At 39.1% G+C, this 25,879-nt stretch overlaps 1 protein-coding gene across 1 annotated transcript in view; it reads left to right on the top strand.

Moving 5' to 3' along the window:
- The window catches only part of LOC148027272 (uncharacterized protein At4g15545-like), a 94,457-nt gene extending 76,889 nt beyond the window's left edge, over nt 1-17,568 (top strand). The window contains exons 10-11 of the mRNA XM_087691848.1: nt 17,118-17,196; nt 17,351-17,568. Of these exons, the coding sequence (XP_087547974.1) occupies nt 17,118-17,196; nt 17,351-17,446 (175 nt within the window). The 3' untranslated portion in view covers nt 17,447-17,568. The remainder of the gene's footprint in view (nt 1-17,117; nt 17,197-17,350) is intronic.
- The last annotated feature ends 8,311 nt before the right edge of the window (nt 17,569-25,879 follow it).

The raw sequence follows: 25,879 nt of genomic DNA, 5'->3' as shown, positions 1-25,879 counted from the left end.
CGATACATGGTCACATTCTCTATGTCATTCCCAACATCAATCTACAGCTTAACATTCTGATCAAGAGGTGTCTCCATAGGTTTGCATTTAGTCATACCATACTTCTGTAACATGTCATGAGCATATTGCTTCTGTAGCAGCCATATACCTTGAGGCGTAGAGACTACCTCAATCCCAAGAAAATACTTTAGTTCACCAAGGTCCTTGACTCTGAATTCAGCCTGTAAACATGATTTAATTTCAGCAATGCCCTCTTCATCATCTCCAGTGATGATAAGATCATCTACATAAACCACTAGAAACACATATCCATGATCTGTCTTCTTCGTGAACAAACTGTGATCTGCATCACCCAATCTAAATCCATATTGCTGTATATAACTGCTGATCCAAGCATTCCATGCTCTACGTGCGTGTTTCAATCCATATAAAGCCTTTTTCAGCTTATATACATGTGTAGGAAAGTCCGGGTAAACATAGCCTTTAGGCTGCTCCATATATACTTCCTCAACAAATCACCGTTCAAGAAAACATTCTTGACATCCATTTACCATAATTTTCAGCCTTTGTATGCCACCAAAGCAATGACAGTTCTGATTGTTGCCATTTTAGCCAACGGACTGAAAGTCTCCTCATAGTCAAGGCCATATTGCTGTGCATACCTTTCGCAACTAGCCTAGCCTTATAGGGTTCTAACGAACCATCTGACTTGCACTTAACCTTGTACACCCATTTGCAGCCAATGGGGACTTTTCCTTCAAGCAACTCAACCATTTTCCATGTCTCATTTTCAGCCAGGGTTGCATACTCCTCATCCATGGTAGCACACTAGTTATCATCTATAACTGTATCATCAAACTTTTAGGTTCTTTGTAACCTATCACACTAGCCATATATGCATAATGGTGGACTGAATAACCAATATATGTAAACTTGTCGACTGGTTTTCTAACTCTCTCAGATCTCCATAACTGTGGCTCACTCTGAGCTTGCCTCTCATAAGGCAATACATAACGACTCTGCCTTGCTCCAGGCATCATAATAGACACAATGCCCAACTCACTATCCAAACTGTCGTTGTTAGATAACTCATAACCTGTTATAAGTGGACATGTCACATCCTCAAGCATCTTTTCTTCTCCCTTATCCAATCTCCCCCTCAGTGACATATCCGTGTCAGTGGACGTAGGAGTACGACTCCGCAAGCGTCCTGACCAAGGACTTACTGTAGGTGACCCATCACTTGTAGGACCACTCATAGATATACTCACTGTAGGTGTATTTTCAGCAGTACTAGTGCTGGTTGATCCATCAATAGCCACTGCAACTGGATTACCATACCACGATGCCAGCTCATCAAAAACATCTCTGCTAATCAATGTCTCATGTATAGATGGTACATAACACTTGTAAGCTTTCTGGTCTTGTGCATAATCAAGGAACACACTCTTGATAGCTTTAGGATCCAATTTCTTCCTCTTTTCATTAGGAACATGCACGTATGCAATGCTGCCAAATACATTCAAGTGTGAAATGTGAGGCTTATAGCCATACAACCTCTCATATGGAGTTACATCATAAATCCCTGGTGTAGGGATTCTATTCAGCACATAGACAGCTTTAGGATCCAATTTCTTCCTCTTTTCATCAGGAACATGCACATATGCAATGCTGTCAAATACCTTCAAGTGTGAAATGTCAGGCTTATGACCATACAATCTCTCATATGGAGTTACATCATGAATCCCTGCTGTAGGGGTTCTATTCAGCACATAGACAGCAGTCACTACTGCTTCAACCCAATAACCATTTGGTAAACTCTTCTCATTCAGCATAGCTCTTGCCGATCCCATCACTACCCTATTTTTCCTTTCTGCTACACCATTTTGCTGCGGTGTATAGCTGCAAGTTAACTGTCTTCTGATCCTATGTTTAGCAAGATACATGTCAAAGTAATTAGAGACATATTCTCCACCTCCATCTGATCTAAGACATGAAATTTTATAGCTCAATTCATTTTCAGCATGCTTCTTGAAGTCCTTGAATGCATCAAACACATCATCCTTATATTTCAGTATGTAAAGCCAAGTATACCTGTCATCAATGAAGAATACATAGTAACGAGCACCACCAAACGAAGCATTATAAGACAAACCCCATACATCTAAATGTACCAACTACAAGGGTCGTGATTTAATCCGTACATGTCTCATAAATGGAAACCTTGCTTGCTTTCCAAACTAACATGCATCACATATATGTCCATAGTCATGATACTTGAACTTAGGTAGTCCAAGCACAATCTCCTTCTGTTACATACATTTCAGCTTTTGTATATTCACATGGCTAATCCGCTTATGCCATATCTCAACATCCCGTACAACACCATCATCATGTGCAAGCATGGCTGCTTTCAATTCTAGAATTGACGCATCAAGAGTAAACATTCTGCTATCTCTTCGGTCTCTAGCAATCAATTTACAGCCATTACCATATTTTTCAACAAAGCATCCATCTCTATTAAATCTCACTTGCAAATTCTATTTTTCCATCTGTCCAACTGACAAAATATTCTTGGTTATTGTAGATACATGTAATACATCATACAGGCTCTTTTTCTTACCATCAGGCATTAATAACAGAACAATTCCTGAGTGTTGAATGTCATATTGGGTGTCATCCCTAGTACACACAACCATGTGAACCTACAACCATCTCATCAAACCATTCTCCATGGGATGTCATATGATTTGAAGCCCCTGAATCAATGTATCATCTCTCATCTGTGTTTTGCCTAGATGCATTCTTAGACACATACTGCATGGCAAACAATCTGTCAACCTACTCATCATGAGCACCGCTAGAAGATGCATAGTGCCCATGTTGTTTACCCTTTGCTTTCATATCTCCCTATTTCTTATAACAATCCTTTGCAATGTGTCCATATCTACCGCAATAATGACAATCCTTACCTCTGTTTGACTAATCGTTTGACTGCCATGAACTATATCCACCACCTCTACCATGGAGTGATCTCCCCCTACCTCTAAAGCCACCAAATCCACGCTGGCCCTGTGTATTTGTGCCATGCCAGGCATTCTGATGATGCTATCCATAAGTGTTTCGAGTCTCCTCGACCTTGAAAAGAGCCACAGCCTCTGCCACCTCTACCACGCTGGCTATAGTAAAGAACAGTGTCTTTGCTTTGAGATGTACTAGAACTTGTATTTAGCCCAAGCTCAACTTCCTCATGCAGCAGCAAAGTAATCAGCTCATCCCAATCAAGGCATTCAGCTCTCACAGAAATAGACGTATCAAATTCTTTAAACTCTTTGCCAAGTCCATTCAATATCAATGTAATCATATCATCCTCAGACATTGAAGATCCAATGGTGGCAAGCTGATCCGCTATGTTCTTGATCTCTGTAGTGTAGGCCTGAATGCTTCTGTCATTCCTAGACATGTTATTGAACTATTGCTTTAGTTGAATCTTTCTTGCATGTGTTACATTTCCATAATTCTTCATGAGTATGTCCCATGCATCCTTTGGGAAACTACATCTAGTAATCAGTATAACCATAGCATCTGATATACATAAGGAAAACCAATATAACACCTTGCATGCTCTCTCAGTCCATAGCTTATGAGCCCTTTTTTGATCATTTGTCAGATTCCTTTCATGTATTTCAGGTTTAGCCTCATCATTTGTATATAAGTCCCAATAACCTCTGCCAACCAAAAAATTCTTCATATGGAACTTCCATAAAACAAAATTTTTGTTGTCCAACTTTTCTCCCACAATTTGAGTAATATTGTCAGTGCCTTGAGTATTTGCCATAGTTACAGCTTAGGTATTCAGTGATGTATACAACCTGTAAGTATCTGACTCCTTTTCCTACAGTTTAGGACCAGTTTCCTACTATTCAAGACAAGTTTTTGCAATTTAGGACAGTTTTCCTAACAACTTGCTTGCTGTAAACTGTATTCCAACAATGAAAAAACACAGTCAACTAAGCATAAATCAAGCTCAAATCAATTCAAAACATTCTATGGTAGTGGCAAAACATCCCAGCAACAAACTATGTCCATGTAAGTATCAATGTTTGTACTATATGCAAGTAGCAGTACCAAATACAGCCAGCCCTCTGCTATAACCAGCAGTATTTTCTCTTTTAAAACAAGAATATTCAGAGCTCAAAACATCCCCAAAATATCTCATTCAGTTGCCACTCTATGCAAGAGTTGATACATGTCCAACCAGTCATAATATATTGTATGTATGTCAAGTGAAGATGATAGGCATCCTTCCTGCAAACAATAACCAGTCAATATCTGGTATAACCAGCAACAAATCAGTCCAAACTTTGGACTTTCATTGCTCACAATATCCCAAAAAGCATCTACCACTCAAGTGGTATGATCCAAGCATTTGTCAGTAGCAAATAAGCATCACAAATACTTCAACCTTGTAGATATATTGTTTCCAAATTCAGGACAACAACCAATTCACTGTTTCCAACCTGGAAATAAGCTCCAAAACTGAGCATTTAACACTCCAATATCATGCTCAAATGCATGATAACAAGGGCATATACATTGTTAGGATGAAAGCCACCAGTGCCTTGGAATCACTTGCTGTTTACTGTAGTAAACAGCCAGTCTGCATAGGTCTGTACTGAATCTCTCAAAATCTGTGAGGAATTTGAAAAAACTTTCTTCTGTAAAGTTGTAGACCATGTTGAAAAAGTCAGGAGTCGCGGGCCGTTTCTCCAAAAACCATTTCTATAGCAAGTTATAGCTTCTGCGAAAAAATGGGCTGTAGGCACAATCTCCTTTGATGACGTTTTCTTCAAATCTGATGTCTTGATGTCAAATGGCCACTACCAAGCCTTCAGGCTTCAAGTGTTTAATACCATGTTGGAAGAGAGGGAGAGAGACAAAGTGAAGCGGAAGATGAGCCTCAGCTTATTGTTGTTTTTCTTTCATTATTCTTCCATCATACTAACTGAAAGAGACTTACACACATAAGTATGACTAACCAAGACTAACTGTTGTTAAGTCACTAACTACACCGACTTATTGAATGTCACACACGTGTATAGCTGTATCTAGCTAATGTCGGTCACACACATAAAGATAGACTAAGTGAAGAGTGACGGAAGCTTGATATTCTAACAGGCAATACTCCTAGATTTTGAGAAGATCTATGACAGGGTTGATTGGGACTTCTTAGAGGACACCGTGGTAAGGTTGAAGGCATGGATATGTGGGGCTTCGGCACTTTACAAATCGGCTCCACTAGTAGGGTTCTCATTGGTGGTAGCAGAGGGGAGGAGTTTCGGCTAGAGAGATTTGTCTAGCAAGGCTGCCCTCTTGCCCTGTATCTGTTCCTACTCTTTGCGAAGGCGATGTCCTACTTTCTCCGCTCACGTGTAAGTGGGCTACGTGGCCTTGGACTTCCAGTGAGAGGGAGGAGACTGAGCTGCTGGACTCACAGTATACAAATGATACTGCTCTTAATATAGAGGATGATGAGCTAATGTTGGAGAGAGTGAGACTAGCTCTAGAGGTATTTTGAACTACAGCTGGAGCGAAAATCAACCAGCAAAAGTCGGTTGGTTTTCTTGCAGATCCGGACTCTAGCAGAGAGTGGAGTGTCCACTTGGGGTTAGATGGGTGAGCAGGGGACAAACCATTCGATATCTACGGTTCCAGGTTGGACTCGATATCACTCTTGCCGAGCAGTTTCTTCCAATTCTCGACTCTATTGACCTACTGGAGCATTGCCCCTCTTTTCTTAGCAGGCCGAGCCCTGGTGGTTAACCAAGTCCTCCTAGCGACGGCCTAGTATATCGCCTCTTATTGGTGCTTCTCCTCGCCTTGTGTGGTTTAGCTTCGCCACCTAGTGCAGAATTTTCTCTGGGCTGGCTCAGACGATTCCAGGGATTCTCAGGCCAAGGTAGCATGGGCGACCATCATCTGACATCAGTCTGAGGGAGGGGTTAGGATCATCGACCCAGAGTTCTAGAGCCTGGACCTTTTGGGCAAGCTAGTGGTCCATGGTTTCACACCAGGTGGCAGACCTGAAAGGTCCTTCTGCAGGAGAGTCTCCAAGAGTGTAGACCGAGGCTTGGCGGTGGTTGGAGGCCATCCTTGAGATGGATCTTCATGACTACCTAGATCACGCCACCCAGATTTTCCTTCCTCCACAGCTTACTTAGAGTTGATTTTCGCTAGTTGATTTTTGCTCCAGCTGCAGTTCAAAATACCTCTAGAGCTAGTTGGCCCCAGGATGTCAAGAGGAGATAGACCACTAGCTGGTGGTTTGGAGCCCCCAGGTCAGAGATCGGGACGGGATACAAATTGGTGAGCACCCCCACATCTAGTAGGCTGGGTGGGAGACTGGCCCTGCTCATACTATCGGGATGTGGTGAAAGGTGTACAAGATGGTGGATCAAGAGGTGTTGCAGCGGGCATCAGGTTGTCACCGCGATGAGGAGCTGAGGTGAGGAGGAGGGATATTGACTCAGTGATCCCTTAGGAGTGGCTAGACCCCCCGATCCGAGAGCCGGTGGAGTCTAGTGAGGTGTGGGCTACTAAATTCTCACCGGCAGGTATCCCCTTACAGGTGGCAAGTAGAGTGGGCGGTGTCCCCTATGGGACTTTCTTCACCGTGGAGGATGGGGGGTGTTTGGTTCTTGATAGAGGACAACAGGATGAGGAGATTGTCGTTCTTCCTTGGAGGAGGATTCGTGTGGTTGGACTCTAGGGGAAGACCTGCGACATGACCCTTATGTGCCGTGGGAGGAGTTTCGGAAGTGGTACCTTTGGATATGGGAGAGCAGGCCACTTGATGAGCTGGAGTGGGACCCTGGAGAGTGCGGTAGCCAAGAAGCCACTAAGGTTTTTGGAGTACACAGCCAGGATTGGTGGGAATATACTGATGCAGAAGGACATGGATTGGGCATCTTTGCGTAGCAGATATTGGGCGGAGCATAGTGTCATGGATGCCTTCTGTCGGACTTTCTGGCGTCGCGTGTGGGACAGCTAGAGGTCGAGGAGGGTATTGTATTTCCTTTGACTTTTGGCACATGGGGATTTGGTTGTTGAGAGTTGGTTGACTCAGATGCAGCAAGATGGAGGTTGTAAGTACTGCCCACAACAGCACTTAGAGACTCCAAAGCACTGCCTTTGGTCTTGCAAGGCGGCACAACTCATGTGGAGAGAAGCCTGCCGTATTCTCCGCCGTATGGCACCTAGCCTTGGTTGTATCTCGTGGGGGGCTTTTTGCTGGCAAGTAGTCAACCAGGGCTATCACCTTTTACATGAGACTAGGATGCAAGACACGATCTTTCTCATCGAGATTGGATCTTGTGTAGTGGTCGGGTTGGAGGCTCTACCCAATCGCCAAGTATTGGAGCCCACAGCAGAGTGCTCAGAGGTATGGGAGATCATAGGGAGTCTTACAGGATGGCACATTTGGAAGGCATGCTATCAAGTGGTTTTTGGCGGGAAGTATCTTTCAATATATGCGCCTTTGGCAGAGCTTTGGACCTCCATCATCCACTCCCTCCGTGGCCATTGGGACCTGGTGCAGGGCAAGTCTCGAGCTCGCCAAGAGCTCCATCTTCACTTTTTGCTCACTTGGGGCGGCCACGACCTGTTCTTCACGATGCAGGCGGGCAGCCCAAGATGGTGATATACCCCCCCCTCCATGGCTTCTTGCCCCCCCATCCCCCCCAAACTACCTTGAGAGGCTTGTATATATGATGGACTTGTTATTTGCATCAGCTTCAGCTAGTCTGTTGAGCACGTACACTTCGTTGTAATGAGACTTTTGAGTAATATAATTAGCCACATTTTACTTGTAAAAAAAAACCTTGCTCAAGGATCCATGTTTCTCAACATGGTACCAGAGCCATGGTGAGCTCGGTTTAGCTCAGCTCAGTGTTCCTCTAGCTCCCCACAACCTTTGGTCAGCTCAACTTCAATAGATGACCTCATCTCTTACTCTAGTTTCACTTTACCTCCTTTGTCTGCCATAGCCAGCAGTACCTACCTATGTTGGAGCTCTTGGATCTCTTCAACCAAGCCATATCTCACTAAGATTTCTTCCATGGGAATCTTCTTTTGCTCTAGGAGCTTCTCCCTGTTACATCACAGTAGAACATTGGCCTCCCTCCTACCCAGCATTGGGTAGTATTCAGCTCGCTGCCCAAACCTGCACTGTTTCCTGTCGTATTGTTGGTGCCATCATCACACTCTATAATGCTGACAATTTGCATGGGGATTTTGAAGGCCATGACCTAGGCTACTCCCCATTCAAATCTTGTGCCAAATGGTTCACTATGATGGCTGCACAAAGTAAAAAACCAGGCCCTTGTCCTGAAATCCTAACTAGCAGTCATAGCCACTTTCATTGAAGCTCATAAAACTCTACATTTTCTCACTCCTCTCAGCTCACTCAAGTGTGTGCCACTCTAGTCCACTGTACCACTGAAGTTCCAATGAAATTGCCACATCAAATCAGCAAGGAGAGGAAGATTCAACCATCAAAGTTCAACATTAAGCTCAACAGACATAGCATTTTTTTAATACTCATTAGTGCTTCTTGGCACTCATGTCTCTTGACACATCGAAGCAACTCAATTGTTGGTCTAATCTGAGATTTTTGGTACTGATTTGCTGCTGCTCCTGCCATCTAGTATGGGGAAAGATTCACTATCATGCCGCTTCAAAGAAATGGGCTTGCACACTTGGCAGACAAGGATCAAGTTGATCTTGATGAAGAAGGGCCTTTGATCAATAACCAGTGGCCAAGAGAAGAAACCCAGAGATGCTACTCTTGTAGTAGTATAGCAACAGAATGACAAAGCCCAAGCCATCATCAAGCTTGAGCTTGATAACAGTTATATCCACCATGTAGACACATGATGCATCTCATGCCACTTGGAAACAGTTGGACACACTGTTGAGCACCCAATCTAAATTCTCAAAAAATGGATTTTTGATTGAGTTTTTCAAATTGGATATGAAGGCTAATACATCCCTTGTTACTCACCTTAATTATATGAAAAGTCTGCTAACTCAACTTGTAGGAATTAACTTTAAAAATGGAAGAAGACATATGCATTGGAGTCTTACTCAATAGTTTTCTCTAGAATTTGATAATGTCTCCACCACACTAATTAATATGCTAAATCCAAAGCTAGTAGACATCAAAGCATCACTCCTTGAAGAAGAAAAAAAGCTCAAAGGAAAAGAAGAAGCAAGCACTTCAAAGAAAGAATATGTTCTCTATATCAATAACAAGTACAAAGGGAAGAAAGACATTGTCTGTGACTTCTGCAAAAGAACGGGACAAATTGAAAAAATTTGTTATGCCAGGAAAAGATCACAAAAGGCCTCTCTAGCAATTGCCAAAGAAGAAGAAGACCATGAAGAAAAAGAAAAGAATATACTCAAGAGCAAAAGGATAAGCCTCATTAGTCCTTCTATTTCCACTATTCACACCAACTTTTTTAAGCCTCGTATGTACTTGCATTAATGCTCTAATCATAAGCTTTGTAACCCTCATGTAACTTGTGCACTACAGCCTGTGCACACTTAGTGAGGCCTTGTGATAGCCTTTAGCTTTGTATGGTTGGTTTTTTCATATCTACACTTACTAAGATTCTACTCATGACAGCCTCTATATACTCCGTGTTTTTTATGGTTGTGATTGAGGAGAAGTATTGAGATTTATGCAATCACACTCCTAAGACAACCTCTTTGTATGGAGCAGTAGGATAAGGGACATGCAATAGCTTAGGAGAAGTTGCCTTTATCCCATAGGCACAGTGAGAAAAGTGGTACCATCATGTAACTATAAAGCAATGTACTTGATAGTCATTTGAAGAGAATGCTATTGTACTTTGTACTTTCAGTCTTATCTCTCTCTACTCAAGTTTGTGTTTATGAGTCCGAGCTAATCTATCTTGGAACTTAATTTACTTGAGTAATAGTTAGTATATCTAGTCTCAGTCATCATGCATCTTGTCATTGACTTCCATCCTCCATAGCTAAACCTTGCTCAAGGATCAGTGTTTCTCAACAAAAGAGAGAGCTGGTGATTAGTTCTCAGCCTTGATTTCAGCCATTGGAGGCAGAGAACCGCAACCTAGGGGACCAGAGGAAGCAAGCGACAGCATTTAGAGGCAGGCGAGAGTATATTTCAAAGTTTAGTTCAAGTAGAACCTCCCTCCAAGGCATTCTATTGAATAAGCAAGAATGATCTTGGGAGCTTTGGGCAAAATTTCATGACCTCTTGGAGTAGGGCTTGAATTGGATTAGCTTAAGCCCATTCAGTGCTCCAATCTTGTTGGTCAAAGAAGGATGGGAGCTTGTGTTTGTGTGTGGATTATAGGGTCCTTAATAAGCTCACCATAAAAAGTAAATTTCCCTTTGCATGGATAGATAAGTTATTGGATCAGCCGGTAGGCTCGGTGATTTTCAATGAGCTAGATTTGAAGTTTGGTTATCAGTATATTTGGATTGCTTTAGAAGATATTCTAAATATGGCATTTCAAACTCCATTTGAATTGTTCGAGTTTGTGATTCTTCCTTTTGGGTCATCCAATGTGCTTGCTTACTTTTCTAGATTCATGGCTTGAGTGTTACAATCTCTTCTGGGGAAATGTGTTATTGTTTCCTTGATGATATCTTAGTCTACACAGTAAGTCTTGATAGGAGCATTATGATCACCCATAGAGGGTCAACCACTAGCACATCTGATGAGCGGGAGAACACACTAGGTCATCAACAGCAACAAAATTAGTTTATAATACCTATAAAGCCACAGTTACAAGGATGGTGATTAAAAAAATTATTAGTGACAAACGCAGGTTGCAATCATTAGCAACCTGTCACATGCATGCATAACACAAGAACATTCTTCTATCGCAGAAAATCAACAAGAATGAACATGTCTCAATCAAGAGACCTTAAATATATGATACCATGTTAGAAGAGAAAAACACGCAATATAATAATGAAAGATACAAGATCATGAATGAGACAATGCACAAGATGTAATCAGGAAAAGGAATCCACTATGACAAGAGTACAATGGTTGTGTACCAACTCACACATTCAACAAGCTCCCTCTCTCCACACCAAGAATCTGCAAGTACACAAATGGATAATGAATTGTGGCCACACTCCCTCTCTTATAGATAAAAATTGAGGAGTTCTACCACAAAATAGATTGGCTAATTACGAAATAAAGAATAAAGAGAGTGCCCATAAATTAGGCCATGGGTGCTGAAACTAGTCTTTCTCCTTAGATAGGGTGGTAAATAACCTCATTAAGCAAAAATTACAAGAAAACAATTCACATAAACTAAAATGCACACTTAACCACTTAAATCTTGGACAATGGACAGCCTGTTGGCCCCAGAATTGATGCCCCTTGCGGTATTTCTTTATCTTTAATTGAAAATTAATAGAGCACGACTAAGATTCACTAATATCCTCTTCTAATCCAAGTCCCTCTTGCTATCATAAATGACCGGTAAGCCTTCAAACCAACTTGTCTCTTGGTTTGCTTGGGGATTCTGCTTTATCCCACTCCTTAAGAGAAACATTAAGCCCCAAATCTGATATTTGCTAGTTGGCCTCTTGAATCTCCCTGAAATTCTTTAATTTCAACTACTTGAATTCAAGTTCTAGGCTCTCAATTCTCAGCATGCATCTTGACTCAAATAGCTAGATTTTACTGAGATAACTTGAGAGATGACTATAGAATAAGAGAGTACTCTAGAGAGAAATTTCGAGGTTTCATCCAAAGAAAAGTTAAAATTTTGTTGCTGCCCTGCTCAAACAGCCATGGAAGCTATCGCTTGTAGTTTAGGATAACCAAAAAGGTTGCTGCCCCCTTCTATATGCTATCACCTACACTAGAAGAACCTTGGATTGTTGTCATCTACACCTGAAGGGCTCCAAATTGTTGTTGCTTGCTACAAAACTGGTCCCTTGTGGCTACGAATCATATCAATAGTATCTTATTTCTCTCTAACAGCCTCATTTCCTCTCGCAATGGCATTATGGCTAGAGTAGACTTCCATTAGTTCCTAAAAATATTTTTGCCACTTCCATGGGCAAGTTTTGCCAAGTGGCAATCTTTTAATCTCATTTTTCAGCATTATCTAGCTTATTAAATTAATAAATTAATTTTTATAATATTAATTTTACAAATTAATTTAATAATTATTCTAGGTCTTAAAAAATAATTCCACCAACCAATAATTGAGTATCCCTAAGAAGTTATTAGTCCTTAGACTAGTATTAATTAAGCAATTAATGCCTAGTCTTTAATGTTACCATTGATATTAGTAGCCAAAGGATCACTTAGTATCTATTAGATATAACTTATTACAACTTTTGCCTTTGACATCGACAACTAATATTTCGAGGTTTGGGTCTCACACTATGAAATAATTAACTTGCATCTCACATATACAAGTCACATTAGCACATTTGATTAATTTTGAATCAAATGCTAAGTAAAGTGATACAATTCCACGTTTTTGTGATAGACCTCTCCCTTGAAATCCTTGCAATAGTACTTCATTGCACTACAATGTGCTAAAGCAAAGCATACTATACTTGAATTTTTCCAAAAGGCATCATAGTGTAAATAACATTAGCCATTGTTGCTCATGCTCACTTAAACCAATCACAATCTAGACACATGAATCATAACCATTGTCCAAACCATAAGGGATACATCTACATGCCAAAACCTGATATTGTTCTAACCACCAAGGCATTGTAATGTATAAACTGAGCATAAACACCACCTCATAGCAAAGATGTACCACATGATAGTCATGTAAAGTATACATAAACTACAAACCACATGTAACTTATACAATTGTACTTCTCTTGCATCAACTACAAATATACATTGTATACCATCCATGTATCCAATGGATACCTTGCAAATGTATGCCACATCCAAATGTACATTTTATGTATTCCATATATACCAACAACCTTGCAAATGTTTAGTTTTAAAGCCTAGGTGCAAACCATACACATTTGCATACCAACTCATAGTGACTAGTACACTAAATAGTGATCCCAATGGTAAAAATACTTATCAGCATACAATTTTTTCCCCCTTGAGCATCGGGCAATACTCTAAACCTTCTATGCTTTGTTCAGCCTGAAGAGCCCAATCCAAAATTAGCTCTAACTAAAACTCATCAAACTAAAGTGTATCACTAAGGATAATCTACCAAGTCACCCTCCTCCATCCATTTACATTCTTTCAGGTAAAATAATATTGAAGCTTCACTAAGAAGCACATGGAAACTTTTCCTCTAACTTTACTTGTCTCAAATCCTCTACTAGGTTCTAGGCCTTTTTCCCTCTCAAGCATTGGAATGTTGCGATTCCAACTTAACTATTATGTAACATTGCATCTAGTTGACTAGCCCTTATATGTATTTGACATGCTAGGAGCACGAGATTCCTATTTGCATACTTTGGACTATTGCAATATGATTGTGCATGGGGATTTATATACTACCAACCATACCAAGATATATTTTCCCATACATTGCATGCATTACTAGCTGCATTTTCTCTCATGCAGGCTTTACTAGCTGTATTTTTCTTCACGACCAACGCAATGAAATATTTATATGACCAGCATTAATACCATGAGTCCCAAACATGGTGGATTGCATACATACATTGCCAAACTTGTCACTTCGTACCCCAGCATCATGCCAATATTACTATAGATAGAATTATCCATATTACTAGCCATACCCAGATACATTGAGCCTTGCAAACCATACCTAGATACCACAAGGAGTTATGCCATATATCTCCATATGCAATCCCTAACCCACCATAGCATGGAAACTATTATCATCACCAAAGTACCATGGCTACCTCATAATTGCATGCATGCCCTGCTGTCCAAAAATCATTGGATTGGCACTTTCAAGTTAGCCTTGTACATTTATCAATTGCTCCACTAACATCATTTACTTATGCTTACTTTCACATTTGGAACATGATGCTGCCATGAAAAAATGCTCTGAATGTAAAAAGCATGAAACAAATCGTACGACAAGGCACAGACTGATAAATTTAAAACACAATTAGGATTAGGGTAACTCAGAGACAGTGAACACAATGAATAATAAAGTGAATGAATAATAAATTTTACAGTGCTTATGTAGCAAACACACTATGCAATGTATATAGAACCTTGAACTCTCGTATCTCTGGGATCAAGGCAGAGGCTATGAGTTATAGAGTGTGTCGTACTCTGAACGGATCCTGAATTGCAGCAAAGGCAGCCTCCGAGTGTCAAACATCAGCAAACGCAGCCAAGGAATGCTGGATCTGATGCAAACAACAATGCAGGAGAGAGAAAATCTGCACAATAATTGTTAGATGCAAATGCAGCAGACAGAGGTGAGAGAATGTCAGGGCAGCATCTAAAAATAAAAAATGTAGCATTCAAAGGAGAGAGAAGATGATAGCGATAGCTACCAACTATAGGCGACAACACCCAACTGTAGGTGACAATTGCAACCACGCAAGAAAGACTGGAATCAGGCGCCAAATGGTAGCAATGGTTAGTGGAAGCTCTGACCACGATGTCTTCCACGAACGGGGTGTGGACAGTGGAGATACGACTCCTAAAACATGCAAAAACGTGATTAAGGGAGAGTGGTGGGCTACATGCATATTTATAGAAAGTTTGGGGCACCCAAATTAGGATACACAATAACTCTCTCTAGAATCATGTTTCTTTTTAAAATAAGAGGTTTTCTTCATTAGTTAAGCGTATTTTGGGGTTGTTTAAGTTAGGCTAATGCATTTTTAACTCAGTAACTACTGTATGGACTCTTCATTTAGTGCATCTTGCTATCCGAAAGCTCTTGAAGACAATTTCCTCTTCTTGCCTTTTACTGCCCTCCCTTAAGGTGTTGAAAAAGTGCATAAACCAAGGATCTTTTGCCAATTCCACAAACATTTCAACTATTATTAGCCTTAAATTGGTCATCAAATTCATTTTTCTCTTGCTAGGGTCATCAACTTCAAGAGACCTAGAGGAACCCACATTTTAGTGTAAACCAACATTATCAGCTCATTGCTCATGCTGCGTGCCTTGTCCAAGAGTAGGGATTGCATTTTCCCCAACGCTTGAATTTTCAAATTGAGAGGCATCATCCTTGCTTGATCCTATCTCACTTTTTGAAGGCATTCTTTCTGTAAATGCTCATTTTAATACAATTTCAGCACTAGAGCAATTCTTTTGGCTTTCAATTAGATGCCTTGGGCCCACCAATACAAGGGAGTTAATGGTATACCAATAATGGAACCACCAATTCAAGGGAGTTGATGGTATATCAATTCAATTAGTCTATGCCTCAGGCCCACCAATTCAAGGGAGTTGATGGCTTACACTTGATTGGGGCTGCTGGCATTGGGGTTGGTGGACACCAGGGCTAATTGGAGTCCTTTGTGTCCCCTACCTTGGCATCACTGTACTCTAGTGAAACTGTCATCCTCCATCTAGGTAGTCACCTGTTGAGTGGCCTTAACCCCAAAGCATGTGCACTCCAAAGAATGGTGTCCAAAAGCATGGTCTCTGAGGCACTACCCAGGCTGTCCTGTGAGTATGACCTGCTAACTGAAATGAGTCCTTGCCTCAATCTCCAAGACTGTAGGGATTTACTTTACATCTGTCACTGCCACCTGCACCTTTGGCACTCTTGCTTATTTGACTGCATCGGCAAATGAGGCAAGGAGCATTGTGCCAAAGAGCTATCTAAAGTCCTCAACCAGCTGGCGGTACCCAACTGCAAGACTGGGGAAGAGGAGGGTGACAGGATGTCTAGAGAAGCAGTGAAGAAGACCAAAGTTTGAGACTGTGAACCCAATGTACCACAGAACCATGCTAGTGACTCCTTTAGCAGATACGACTGGAGAGCTGTCGATAAGCCTTTGTGCTGCATTTGCTAAGGTGAACTGCACCACACAAATACTTTGGCCCATCAGCATTGCCTTTGCTAACTGTGAGGTGCCAATGCCCAAGGTGGATTGAAGCCAATCCCGAAGCTAGGCTCTGGAGGAGTAACCCATGATGTGTCCGAAAGCAGTGGTCTCCTCCAATTCCTTCTTAGTGGCGTGAACTGCAAGGTGTCTGACTACAGGCACCCATGCAGTACACCACTGTCAGACTAGAAATTTCCATTGTGTATTCTCCGAGAACCACCTGGGTAAGTGAGTGATCATCCTAGGGGAATGTTGCTGCAAAGGTGGAAGCAGCTGATGATAGGCCTGATAATCAGGCCAGAGAGGAGGGAGGGCAATGTTTTGTGTTTTTCGTTGAGGGGCCCAGGGGCGGGGGGTGGGTGGGGGGAAGGGAGGGTTTTGGTTTTGTACACGACTCTGGCACCTTGTTTCACTCAGCGGCCCACATGGTCTGGCATTATACAATTGTGTCTATGGTGTTAAATAGAATTTATTTTTTGGTTAGAAAAAAATGCAGAAAGTAATCTCGTCTAATCAAGCATCTCAGTCGGACCACTTGTTTGAACATTCTTGCCCTCAATTGCTGATGTGTTTGTTTTAGCATATTGGTTGACGAATCTGTCCTCTTTGTAAATACATCTCTTTCAAGTTAAGTTTCAACCCTTCATGGCTATATCAATACGGCTTTGGGTGATCGAAAAATTGGAGGACGATGAACGCAATCACACGTTGGGTTGAGTGGTAAAAAATTAATGTTCTCCGCTTAACATGAAATCCTGAATGCAGGGAACCAGCTGCAAGAAACTGCTGGTACAATGGGTGATCTTTTATGTCACAGTTGATTTTGTCCATTGCATTGGTCTTGTACCGTTTTCATGTTAATACAGCCTTACTCCTCGGCAAGGTCTGGATAACAAATAGCTGCAGATGTTCAAGGATTTGACATGTGTCGAGACGTGCAATGAGCTGTTGTTTTGTTCCAATTTTGGGCGATAATCTGTTGATGTGTCGGGCATCGATAAATGCTTTTCATGCGCCGAATATATCGTCTCTGAAGCATGTGGGTGTTGCAGAAACCGATTATCCTATGAGCAATTTAGCGCCTTCCTCGCTAACATCAAAGAGCTCAATGCCCATCGCCAGACAAGAGAGGTTTGTATCCTTCCCTCCAAGATTTCTCCTTACCCCCGGATGGTTATTACAAGTCGAATGTGGACGTTGAGTGCTCACTGCTCACTCCAGCTTTAAAAAGTGTTGCGCTTCTCTGCTATTTCAACTTTTACAGTGGCACTTTTGCATTGGGCAGGAGACATTACGAAAAGCTGATGAGATCTTTGGACCTGAGAACAAAGATCTGTATGCTTCTTTTGACGGGCTCCTCGGTCGGCATCTTCCTGCATAAGGGCTACCATCTCAGTCCTGCTCGCTGTTAGTCGATTGGTGAGATGGCTATTTTGTAATGATGGCGTGACAAGACGCAAGGAGATGTTCCTTATACCTTTTGTAAGTAAGTTTTGACAGCAGCAAATTGTGTGTGGGTGTGTGGCAAAAGGCATAGAGTGCTTATGCATGTGAGCACTACGTGTGAGACGGCATAAGATGCTCATCTGGTTCAAATTAGTGTCAAGATTCTCCATCCTTTATTTTTGTACAAAATTTGTGTTTGTATCGAGCCATTCAGTTACAATTTTTGAATATTTATGTCTCCTAAAGTCCGCATGAAGGATTTAGATAGAGACGTTTTTTCATTTATTTATTTTACAATTCATCTTTATTGTATCCCTAGGCGTTTTGCACCTAGATTTTCCCAGCTAATCATGCTAGTGCTCTCTTGGTGCTTTGCTTTGGGATTCAAAAGCATATTTTGGTTGGCAAGATAGTTCATGAAAGGTTGATATGAGGAATATAATTCAAACTTCAAATGCTAAATGTACGAAAGTGCAATATATGGGGATATAGCACTCATTGATATATAGGGAGTAGAAGACAAATATTAACAAAAAGCTTCAATTATATCTCCAAAAAACCCTTATGACCATTTCTCAAAGTTTCTCAAAGAGAAATGCATTTAATAGTAATTTCTATTCACATTAAGCCTATCATAGTATGCATATTATCCTTGTACACTAAGTCTACAACATTACAAAAACTAGTGCTCCATGCCTAGAGTCTACCAACGTAAACTCCTAGTGCTTCACACCAGTACTCTCAAAGCACTCGTATTCTATATTGCTTCGCATCAAGATTCAAAGGCATGTTTCCAATTGCTAAAGGTCTATAGATGCTTCAATCACAAAGAAATAAATTGTGAGAGACACCAAAGTATTTTTTTGTGAGCTAAGGATTTTTTTAGATTCTCCTAGGGCTTTTCATGGGTGTTACGCTAATACTTCACATTAATTTTAGTTTGGTGCTTTGAACATCTTTTATTATCTTTTCAATTTCTCTCTCTCTCTCTCTCTCTCTCTCTCTCTCTCTCTCTCTCTCTCTCTCTCCGCTTTTCTTTTCTTCCTCTCCTTTTGAAACATATATTATGTGTGTGTAAGTGTTTTTCTTTCCTTCCCCTCTCTCTCTCTCCCTTTTTCCCTCTTTTTAATTTTTTAATTTTTATTAATTCTTTAATTCTCTCAAGTTTTTCTTCTCTCCCTCCCCCCTCTCTTTCCAAAACCTTTTACCTTCTCTTTCCATATATTTTATTCTCTCCAATTTTTTATATTCTCTCTCTCTCTCTCTCTCTCTCTCTCTCTCTCTCTCTCTCTCTCTCTCTCTCTCTTCTTCTCCTCTCTTTCCAAATGTGTGTTCTTTGTGTGTGTGTATGTGTATTTTTTTTTCCTCCCTCGTAAAAAATCAATCTCTCTCTCTCTCTCTTCTATTTTTAAGTTTTTTCTTTTCACCCCCCTTTTCTCTCGTAAAATCTCTCATTTTTATTTTCTCTCTCCAATCTCCCTCTCTCCAAAATTTTTAATCCTCTTCCCAAAATCTCTCTCTAAAGTACTTTCCTCTCTTCTCTCATTTTCTCAAATTGTTTATTCACTTTTCAAAAAAAATTATTACCTCTTTAAATGATATCTAATACATACCATGTACATCATAATAGCCTTACTAATCCAATGTAATTAATAATGTACAAAATAGTGTTGCTAAGATTTTATAATTATATTAGCATAATTATATATATTTTATATCACATATATATAGAGACACGTACACACATTATATATGTAGTATACATTTCATGTGTGTGTATGTGTATCATACATATATCATATATATTTATACCATATATAGATATCATATATATCTTATATATTATATAATATTTATAATACATATATATGTATCATATATATATATATATATATAAATACATTAATAGATATTAATATTAATATATATCAATGTAATGTGTGTGTGTGTGTATTTTATAAATGTGTATCTATTTTCTCTCCTCTACTCTTTCTCTCTCATATATATATTTAGATATGTGTGAGTGTGTCTGTGTTCTATACATGTTTTATACATGTGTCCATTTGTGTGGTCTCATAAGTATACATAATCTTCTCTCTTTATTTCTGTCGTCGTCGCCTCCTCCTCCTCCTCCTCCTCCTCCTCTCTCTCTCTCTCTCTCTCTCTCTCTCATATGGATGTATGTATATATATGCTATATACATGTTTTTTTACTCCATATGTGTGTGCATACACACATACATATGTATATGTGTGCATGTGTGTGTACATATATATGTGTTTAATACTTGTGTGTCTATTTGTATGGTCTCATACACCTCTCTCTCTCTCTCTCTCTCTCTCTCTCTCTCTCTCTCTCTCTCTCTCTCTCTCTCTCTCTCTCTCTCTCTATTTTTATTTTCTCTCCTCTCTTTTTTCTTGTACCTCATATTTCTTCGCCTAAAACACACTTGTGCAAACCTTTTAGGTGATATTGCATCTTAGGAGAAACATTTGAAATCTACTAAAAGATTATCTTAACAAAATAACCAAAATGAATGTAAATATTAAAATTTATATGCTTTTGAGTCTATTTTTAAAAAATGTTGTGAAAAACCTTACTTTTTAGTAGATCAAGTTTTTTGCCATTTTAAAAGAAATGTTATATTTATCACATTTTACTATTGTGCTTGAAAAAAACACTAGGTTCATAGAGCTAAGGTTTTTCTTTTTGTCAAGCTCACACCAATATAAGTGTAGATTTCCTCTCCTTGTATTTAGAGTGTAGTTTTTTTTAACACATTTTATAGTACATTCATAAATTCGCAAGTAAATTTTTTCTTCATCAATATTAAGTTTAGCCTTTTTTAATGTCTTTAAATCTTGTTTACTAACATGAAATGATTTTGATTTTCAAATGATCAAATGACGTCCATATTGCAATAGTATATGACTTACAATTCTTCTCATAGATATCTCTTAACTAAAGTCTATGACAATTCTACTCTCTCTCTCTCTCTCTCTCTCTCTCTCTCTCTCTCTCTCTCTCTCTCTCTCTCTCTCTCTCTCTCTCTCTCTCTCTCTCTCTCTCTCTCTCTCTCTCTCTCTCTCTCTCTCTCTCTCTCTCTCTCTCTCTCAATTAAATCGATTTCTTGCACATGCATACATGGTCATTTGATATAACCAGATGTGGCTTAGTGTGTTTGAGTACAAATATCAAGGAGGTTTCTTCCACATAGATTTCTAATTGGGATAAACAAATCCTTACATTGGCCATATTGCAATAGTATATGACTTACAATTCTTCTCATAGATATCTCTTAAATAAGTCTAAGACAATTCTTCTCTCTCTCTCTCTCTCTCTCTCTCTCTCTCTCTCTCTCTCTCTCTCTCTCTCTCTCTCTCTCTCTCTCTCTCTCTCTCTCTCTCTCTCTCTCTCTCTATTTTTATTTTCTCTCCTCTCTTTTTTCTTGTACCTCATATTTCTTCGCCTAAAACACACTTGTGCAAACCTTTTAGGTGATATTGCATCTTAGGAGAAACATTTGAAATCTACTAAAAGATTATCTTAACAAAATAACCAAAATGAATGTAAATATTAAAATTTATATGCTTTTGAGTCTATTTTTAAAAAATGTTGTGAAAAACCTTACTTTTTAGTAGATCAAGTTTTTTGCCATTTTAAAAGAAATGTTATATTTATCACATTTTACTATTGTGCTTGAAAAAAACACTAGGTTCATAGAGCTAAGGTTTTTCTTTTTGTCAAGCTCACACCAATATAAGTGTAGATTTCCTCTCCTTGTATTTAGAGTGTAGTTTTTTTTAACACATTTTATAGTACATTCATAAATTCGCAAGTAAATTTTTTCTTCATCAATATTAAGTTTAGCCTTTTTTAATGTCTTTAAATCTTGTTTACTAACATGAAATGATTTTGATTTTCAAATGATCAAATGACGTCCATATTGCAATAGTATATGACTTACAATTCTTCTCATAGATATCTCTTAACTAAAGTCTATGACAATTCTACTCTCTCTCTCTCTCTCTCTCTCTCTCTCTCTCTCTCTCTCTCTCTCTCTCTCTCTCTCTCTCTCTCTCTCTCTCTCTCTCTCTCTCTCTCTCTCTCTCTCTCTCTCTCTCTCTCTCAATTAAATCGATTTCTTGCACATGCATACATGGTCATTTGATATAACCAGATGTGGCTTAGTGTGTTTGAGTACAAATATCAAGGAGGTTTCTTCCACATAGATTTCTAATTGGGATAAACAAATCCTTACATTGGCCATATTGCAATAGTATATGACTTACAATTCTTCTCATAGATATCTCTTAAATAAGTCTAAGACAATTCTTCTCTCTCTCTCTCTCTCTCTCTCTCTCTCTCTCTCTCTCTCTCTCTCTCTCTCTCTCTCTCTCTCTCTCTCTCTCCAAATTAAATCGATTTCTTGCACATGCATACATGGTCATTTGATATAACCAGATGTGGCTTAGTGTGTTTGAGTACAAATATCAAGGAGGTTTCTTCCACATAGATTCCTAATTGGGATAAACAAATCCTTACATTGGTATATAGCCAAGTCAAATAAGCGGAAAATCCTTAGAATGAAAACCAAAACTACGATTATTGTGTTGGAGGCATCATTATGGCACAAAATATGCATGTTCAGTGGACATACTAGCATACCTCATCAAAGTGATTCACAACACCTAGTGCATTGCTTTAGGGTAGCGGGTGTTATTCTTTTTTACCCTCTTTCCCTCCCTCCCTTTTCCCCAATCTTTGTGTGTGTGTGTGTGTGTGTGTGTGTGTGTGTGTGTGTGTGTGTGTGTGTGTGTGTGTGTGTGTGTGTGTGTGTGTGTGTGTGTTACAAATCTCTAGTGGATGTTATGTTGGTTGTTCTTTAAGAAGAAAAACTCCTCTCATGTCATGCTTTCATAAACCTCTAGTAGATGTTGTGAAGGTATTATTTGGCCATTATGATAGCAAGGCCTATTAAATCCATGAGTGGGGTACTTAATTGATGTTGTTGCAAGGTCACATATGCCACTTGGAGGTCCATTTACATAGGGATGAGGAGGATAGCCGCAACTAACCTCTTTGATATTGTATGAAGGACAAATGATAGATGAAAGGATAAATAATATGTGCAAGGAGGATCATCATGTTTTAAGGATGCAATAAAATGAAAAGATTCATAAAGAAATAAATTTTGTGTGCATTCACTTAGGTGTTCTTCGATAAGCTTGATGTGTTATGATGAGTTAATTTTATCTCACTAAATGTGAATTTACACGTCCTTTAATGACACATCCATACGATACCAATGTAGGATGAAAAGTTGTTTTTTGTTTATTGATCTCATCAATTTACACATTGAGTATGCCCTATTTGTGAATGATGACACTTTAAAATAATTGAATGTATTCCTTAAAAGTGATCACCATTGTGAAGTTTTCCTTTTTTATTTAAAATAAAAATGTGAAACAATAAATGTTCAAATGCCACGAATTTGCAAGAACTATTAAGGAAATACATTTTAAGTTAATAATGATTAGCCTTCCAATTGACATACATGTTACTTTAAAGAGATGTCGCTTTATGAGCATTGCTCAATCCAATCTACTTTGCAAGACTTCTAGTTTATTATATACTAATCACCTTTTATCTCAATGGTGCTCTTCTATTGTTGCTATCTTACAATAGTTTTGCATTTGTGGTTAGGGGCGAGGGGCTTGAGAGAGAGAGAGAGAGAGAGAGAGAGAGAGAGAGAGAGAGAGAGAGAGAGAGAGAGAGAGAGAGAGAGAGAGAGAGAGAGAGAGAGAGAGAGAGAGAGAGAGAGGATGGGACTTACATTCATTATGTCTTTGGAACAAGGAATACATTGGTTGTTTTGAGGACCCACAAACATAGAGGTTGGTGGGGTTAAACCTATTTAGAAGTGTGTTTGCATGCAAAATCATACATACATAATCTAAAGTGTTTTAGCATACATGAGTTAAATGGCATGTTACTTTTAACTTTACATTCTTTTTTATTAGATATAGCATGTAGAAATAAGATGTGTAAAGGAAGGACCTACAATCACCTGCATAATTGGCTTGCATTGAATTTAGTTGTAGATGTTTGTCCCTCCCCCCCCCCCCCCCTCACCATGTGCCTAGATTTTATCCCAATTTCCCAAACAATGTGGGTTTTGTTATATTGTGATATCAACCTAGAATGTTTAGGGTTAAGGGTACTAGCCATACTTGATATGTGCATTAAGAATAATAAGAGAGAGCTTTAATGTTGCTAGACTAGATTGGGATTGAATTTATAGGTGCAATGGGAGGATGCCAAAATAATGAGGGTGCTATATTTATTGATAGTGATTTGTTGTGCAGTGGTGAAGAGGATGCTAAGAGGCTATGCTTTGGCCACATGAAATATCCCTCCTCATCAATGCTCCATTGTTTTTAAAACATCTATTCACATAGAAGAACATAGGTTGGAAAATCATCTCACTCAAAAATAAATTCTTCATATTACTAGCTTCATTTGAAAGATAAAAGTTTTCATGAAAATAAACTCTATATTAGGATTTCTAGGTTCATTTTATTGAAATGAGCCATTTTCATGCAAATATAGTCTCTCAAGTACAATTAATAGATTATGAATCAAAGGTACCTTGAGTTCTACGGTAACCATGTTTTGCACCTTATGGTGTGTGATGATGCATTTATTCCTCCCAACAACCATCCCATATCCTAATGGATGGTCCGTTTTGATGCCTACTTTTAGTGGTTAAATTGAAATGGTATAAGGGTGTGAATATAATATCACCTTCAATGAATTTTTTTGGAATTGTGCACCCATAAACTCATATGGGTCCACTCGATGGCTTATTTCAAGTGGGAATCACTAATAATTTCAAGAGATATTAGAGATTTTGAATCGAGTTTGTTGACAGTGTTGGAAGAGATCAAATAAAATATACATAAATATGTTGCTCCCAATATAGTAATGTACTTTATGTGTCAAATATTTCCTATTTAAATCTATGTGTTTGTGAGAGAAGGAAATGTTAAGGTTGCAAAAGATTATTATGTATGTGAATAGTAGTGTGTGCATGTGTGTAAGCAATTGTACACGTGTGCAAGTTGGAGGTACTCTACTGGTTTGAAACTAGTAGAAGGAAATGTTAAGGTTGCAAAAGATTATTATGTATGTGAATAGTAGTGTGTGCATGTGTGTAAGCAATTGTACACATGTGCAAGTTGGAGGTACTCTACTAGTTTGAAACTAGTAGAAGGATAGAGTATAGGCACAAAGATGATCATCATGTTTTACGTATGCATGAGGATGAGAGATTCATAAATTAAAAAAACTTATTATGCTTTCACCTACATATATTGTGAGAAGCATCAATATGCAATGAGAAGCTTATTTTAACTTAATGAATATGAATTAAAGATATTTTGAATGTGTTACCAAGCTAAATGGTTTGCCATTACATATGGAGTTTTATTTTGAGATGCATTTTCACTCTTAGCTTCAATATTGTCACATAGATGTAGTTGTTTTCCCAATTTGATATTTGCTTTTTCATTTGATTCTTGTAGGCCCATTACTTTTTTTTACTTTTTATCACCCAGGGGCTTTTTCTTTTTACCCTTTTTTTTCATTGACCTTTAAAAGGATCAACATTTATCTCCCTCCTAGATGAGTGCTAGTCCATTGGCACTCAATGTCAAAGATAGCATGCTTCAACTTACACTGTAGATGTGAAATACTAAGGATGGTTATGATGGGATACCTAGGTGAAGTAGTTGTCATCATTCATTGATATTGCTAGCTACACAGTAGGTGGTGGTGATTGGCGTTTTTGTTGGTGAAACGGCTCGTAGAGGATGGCATGGACAATATTCATACACTTTAGTGTCTGTTGGATAGACCTCGAATAAGGATAGGGGATGGGTTGGATCTGTAGAAGGTGGGAGATTCATTATTGAAGTAATGGGTCACAACTCTCTATAAACTTCTATACCTGCAAAGTAAAACCTCATGTGTAGCACTCACTTCCTAGGGGAGGGCTAATCTTCTTTTGCATGCATGAGACATATGTTGTTGGATTAGGAGATGGGTCAAAAGCATATAATATTGTTCCATAGCTGAGGACCCAATTTGTATATAGTTTAGGGTTTAGGGTTTAGTGAGTGCACGTGCTTACATAGGCTATTACAGTTAGAAGATAATTCCATGGCTTCTTCTTGTCACTTTATTCAATGAAGCAAGGCACTTGGGTCAATGAAGATAAGAAATGTTCGCCTTGCTAAAGGAAAAGCAAGGCACTTGGGTTGATGAAGATAAGAAATGTTAGCCTTGCTAAAGGAAAAGCAAGGC

Source organism: Lygodium microphyllum, chromosome 13 (assembly GCF_053477565.2).
Source record: "Lygodium microphyllum isolate KBCC chromosome 13, Lygodium_microphyllum_v1.1.10, whole genome shotgun sequence".
Classification (NCBI taxonomy): Eukaryota; Viridiplantae; Streptophyta; class Polypodiopsida; order Schizaeales; family Lygodiaceae; genus Lygodium; species Lygodium microphyllum.
The sequence above is the reverse complement of the archived record's forward strand: the minus strand, read 5'-3'. Positions and strand labels throughout refer to the sequence as shown.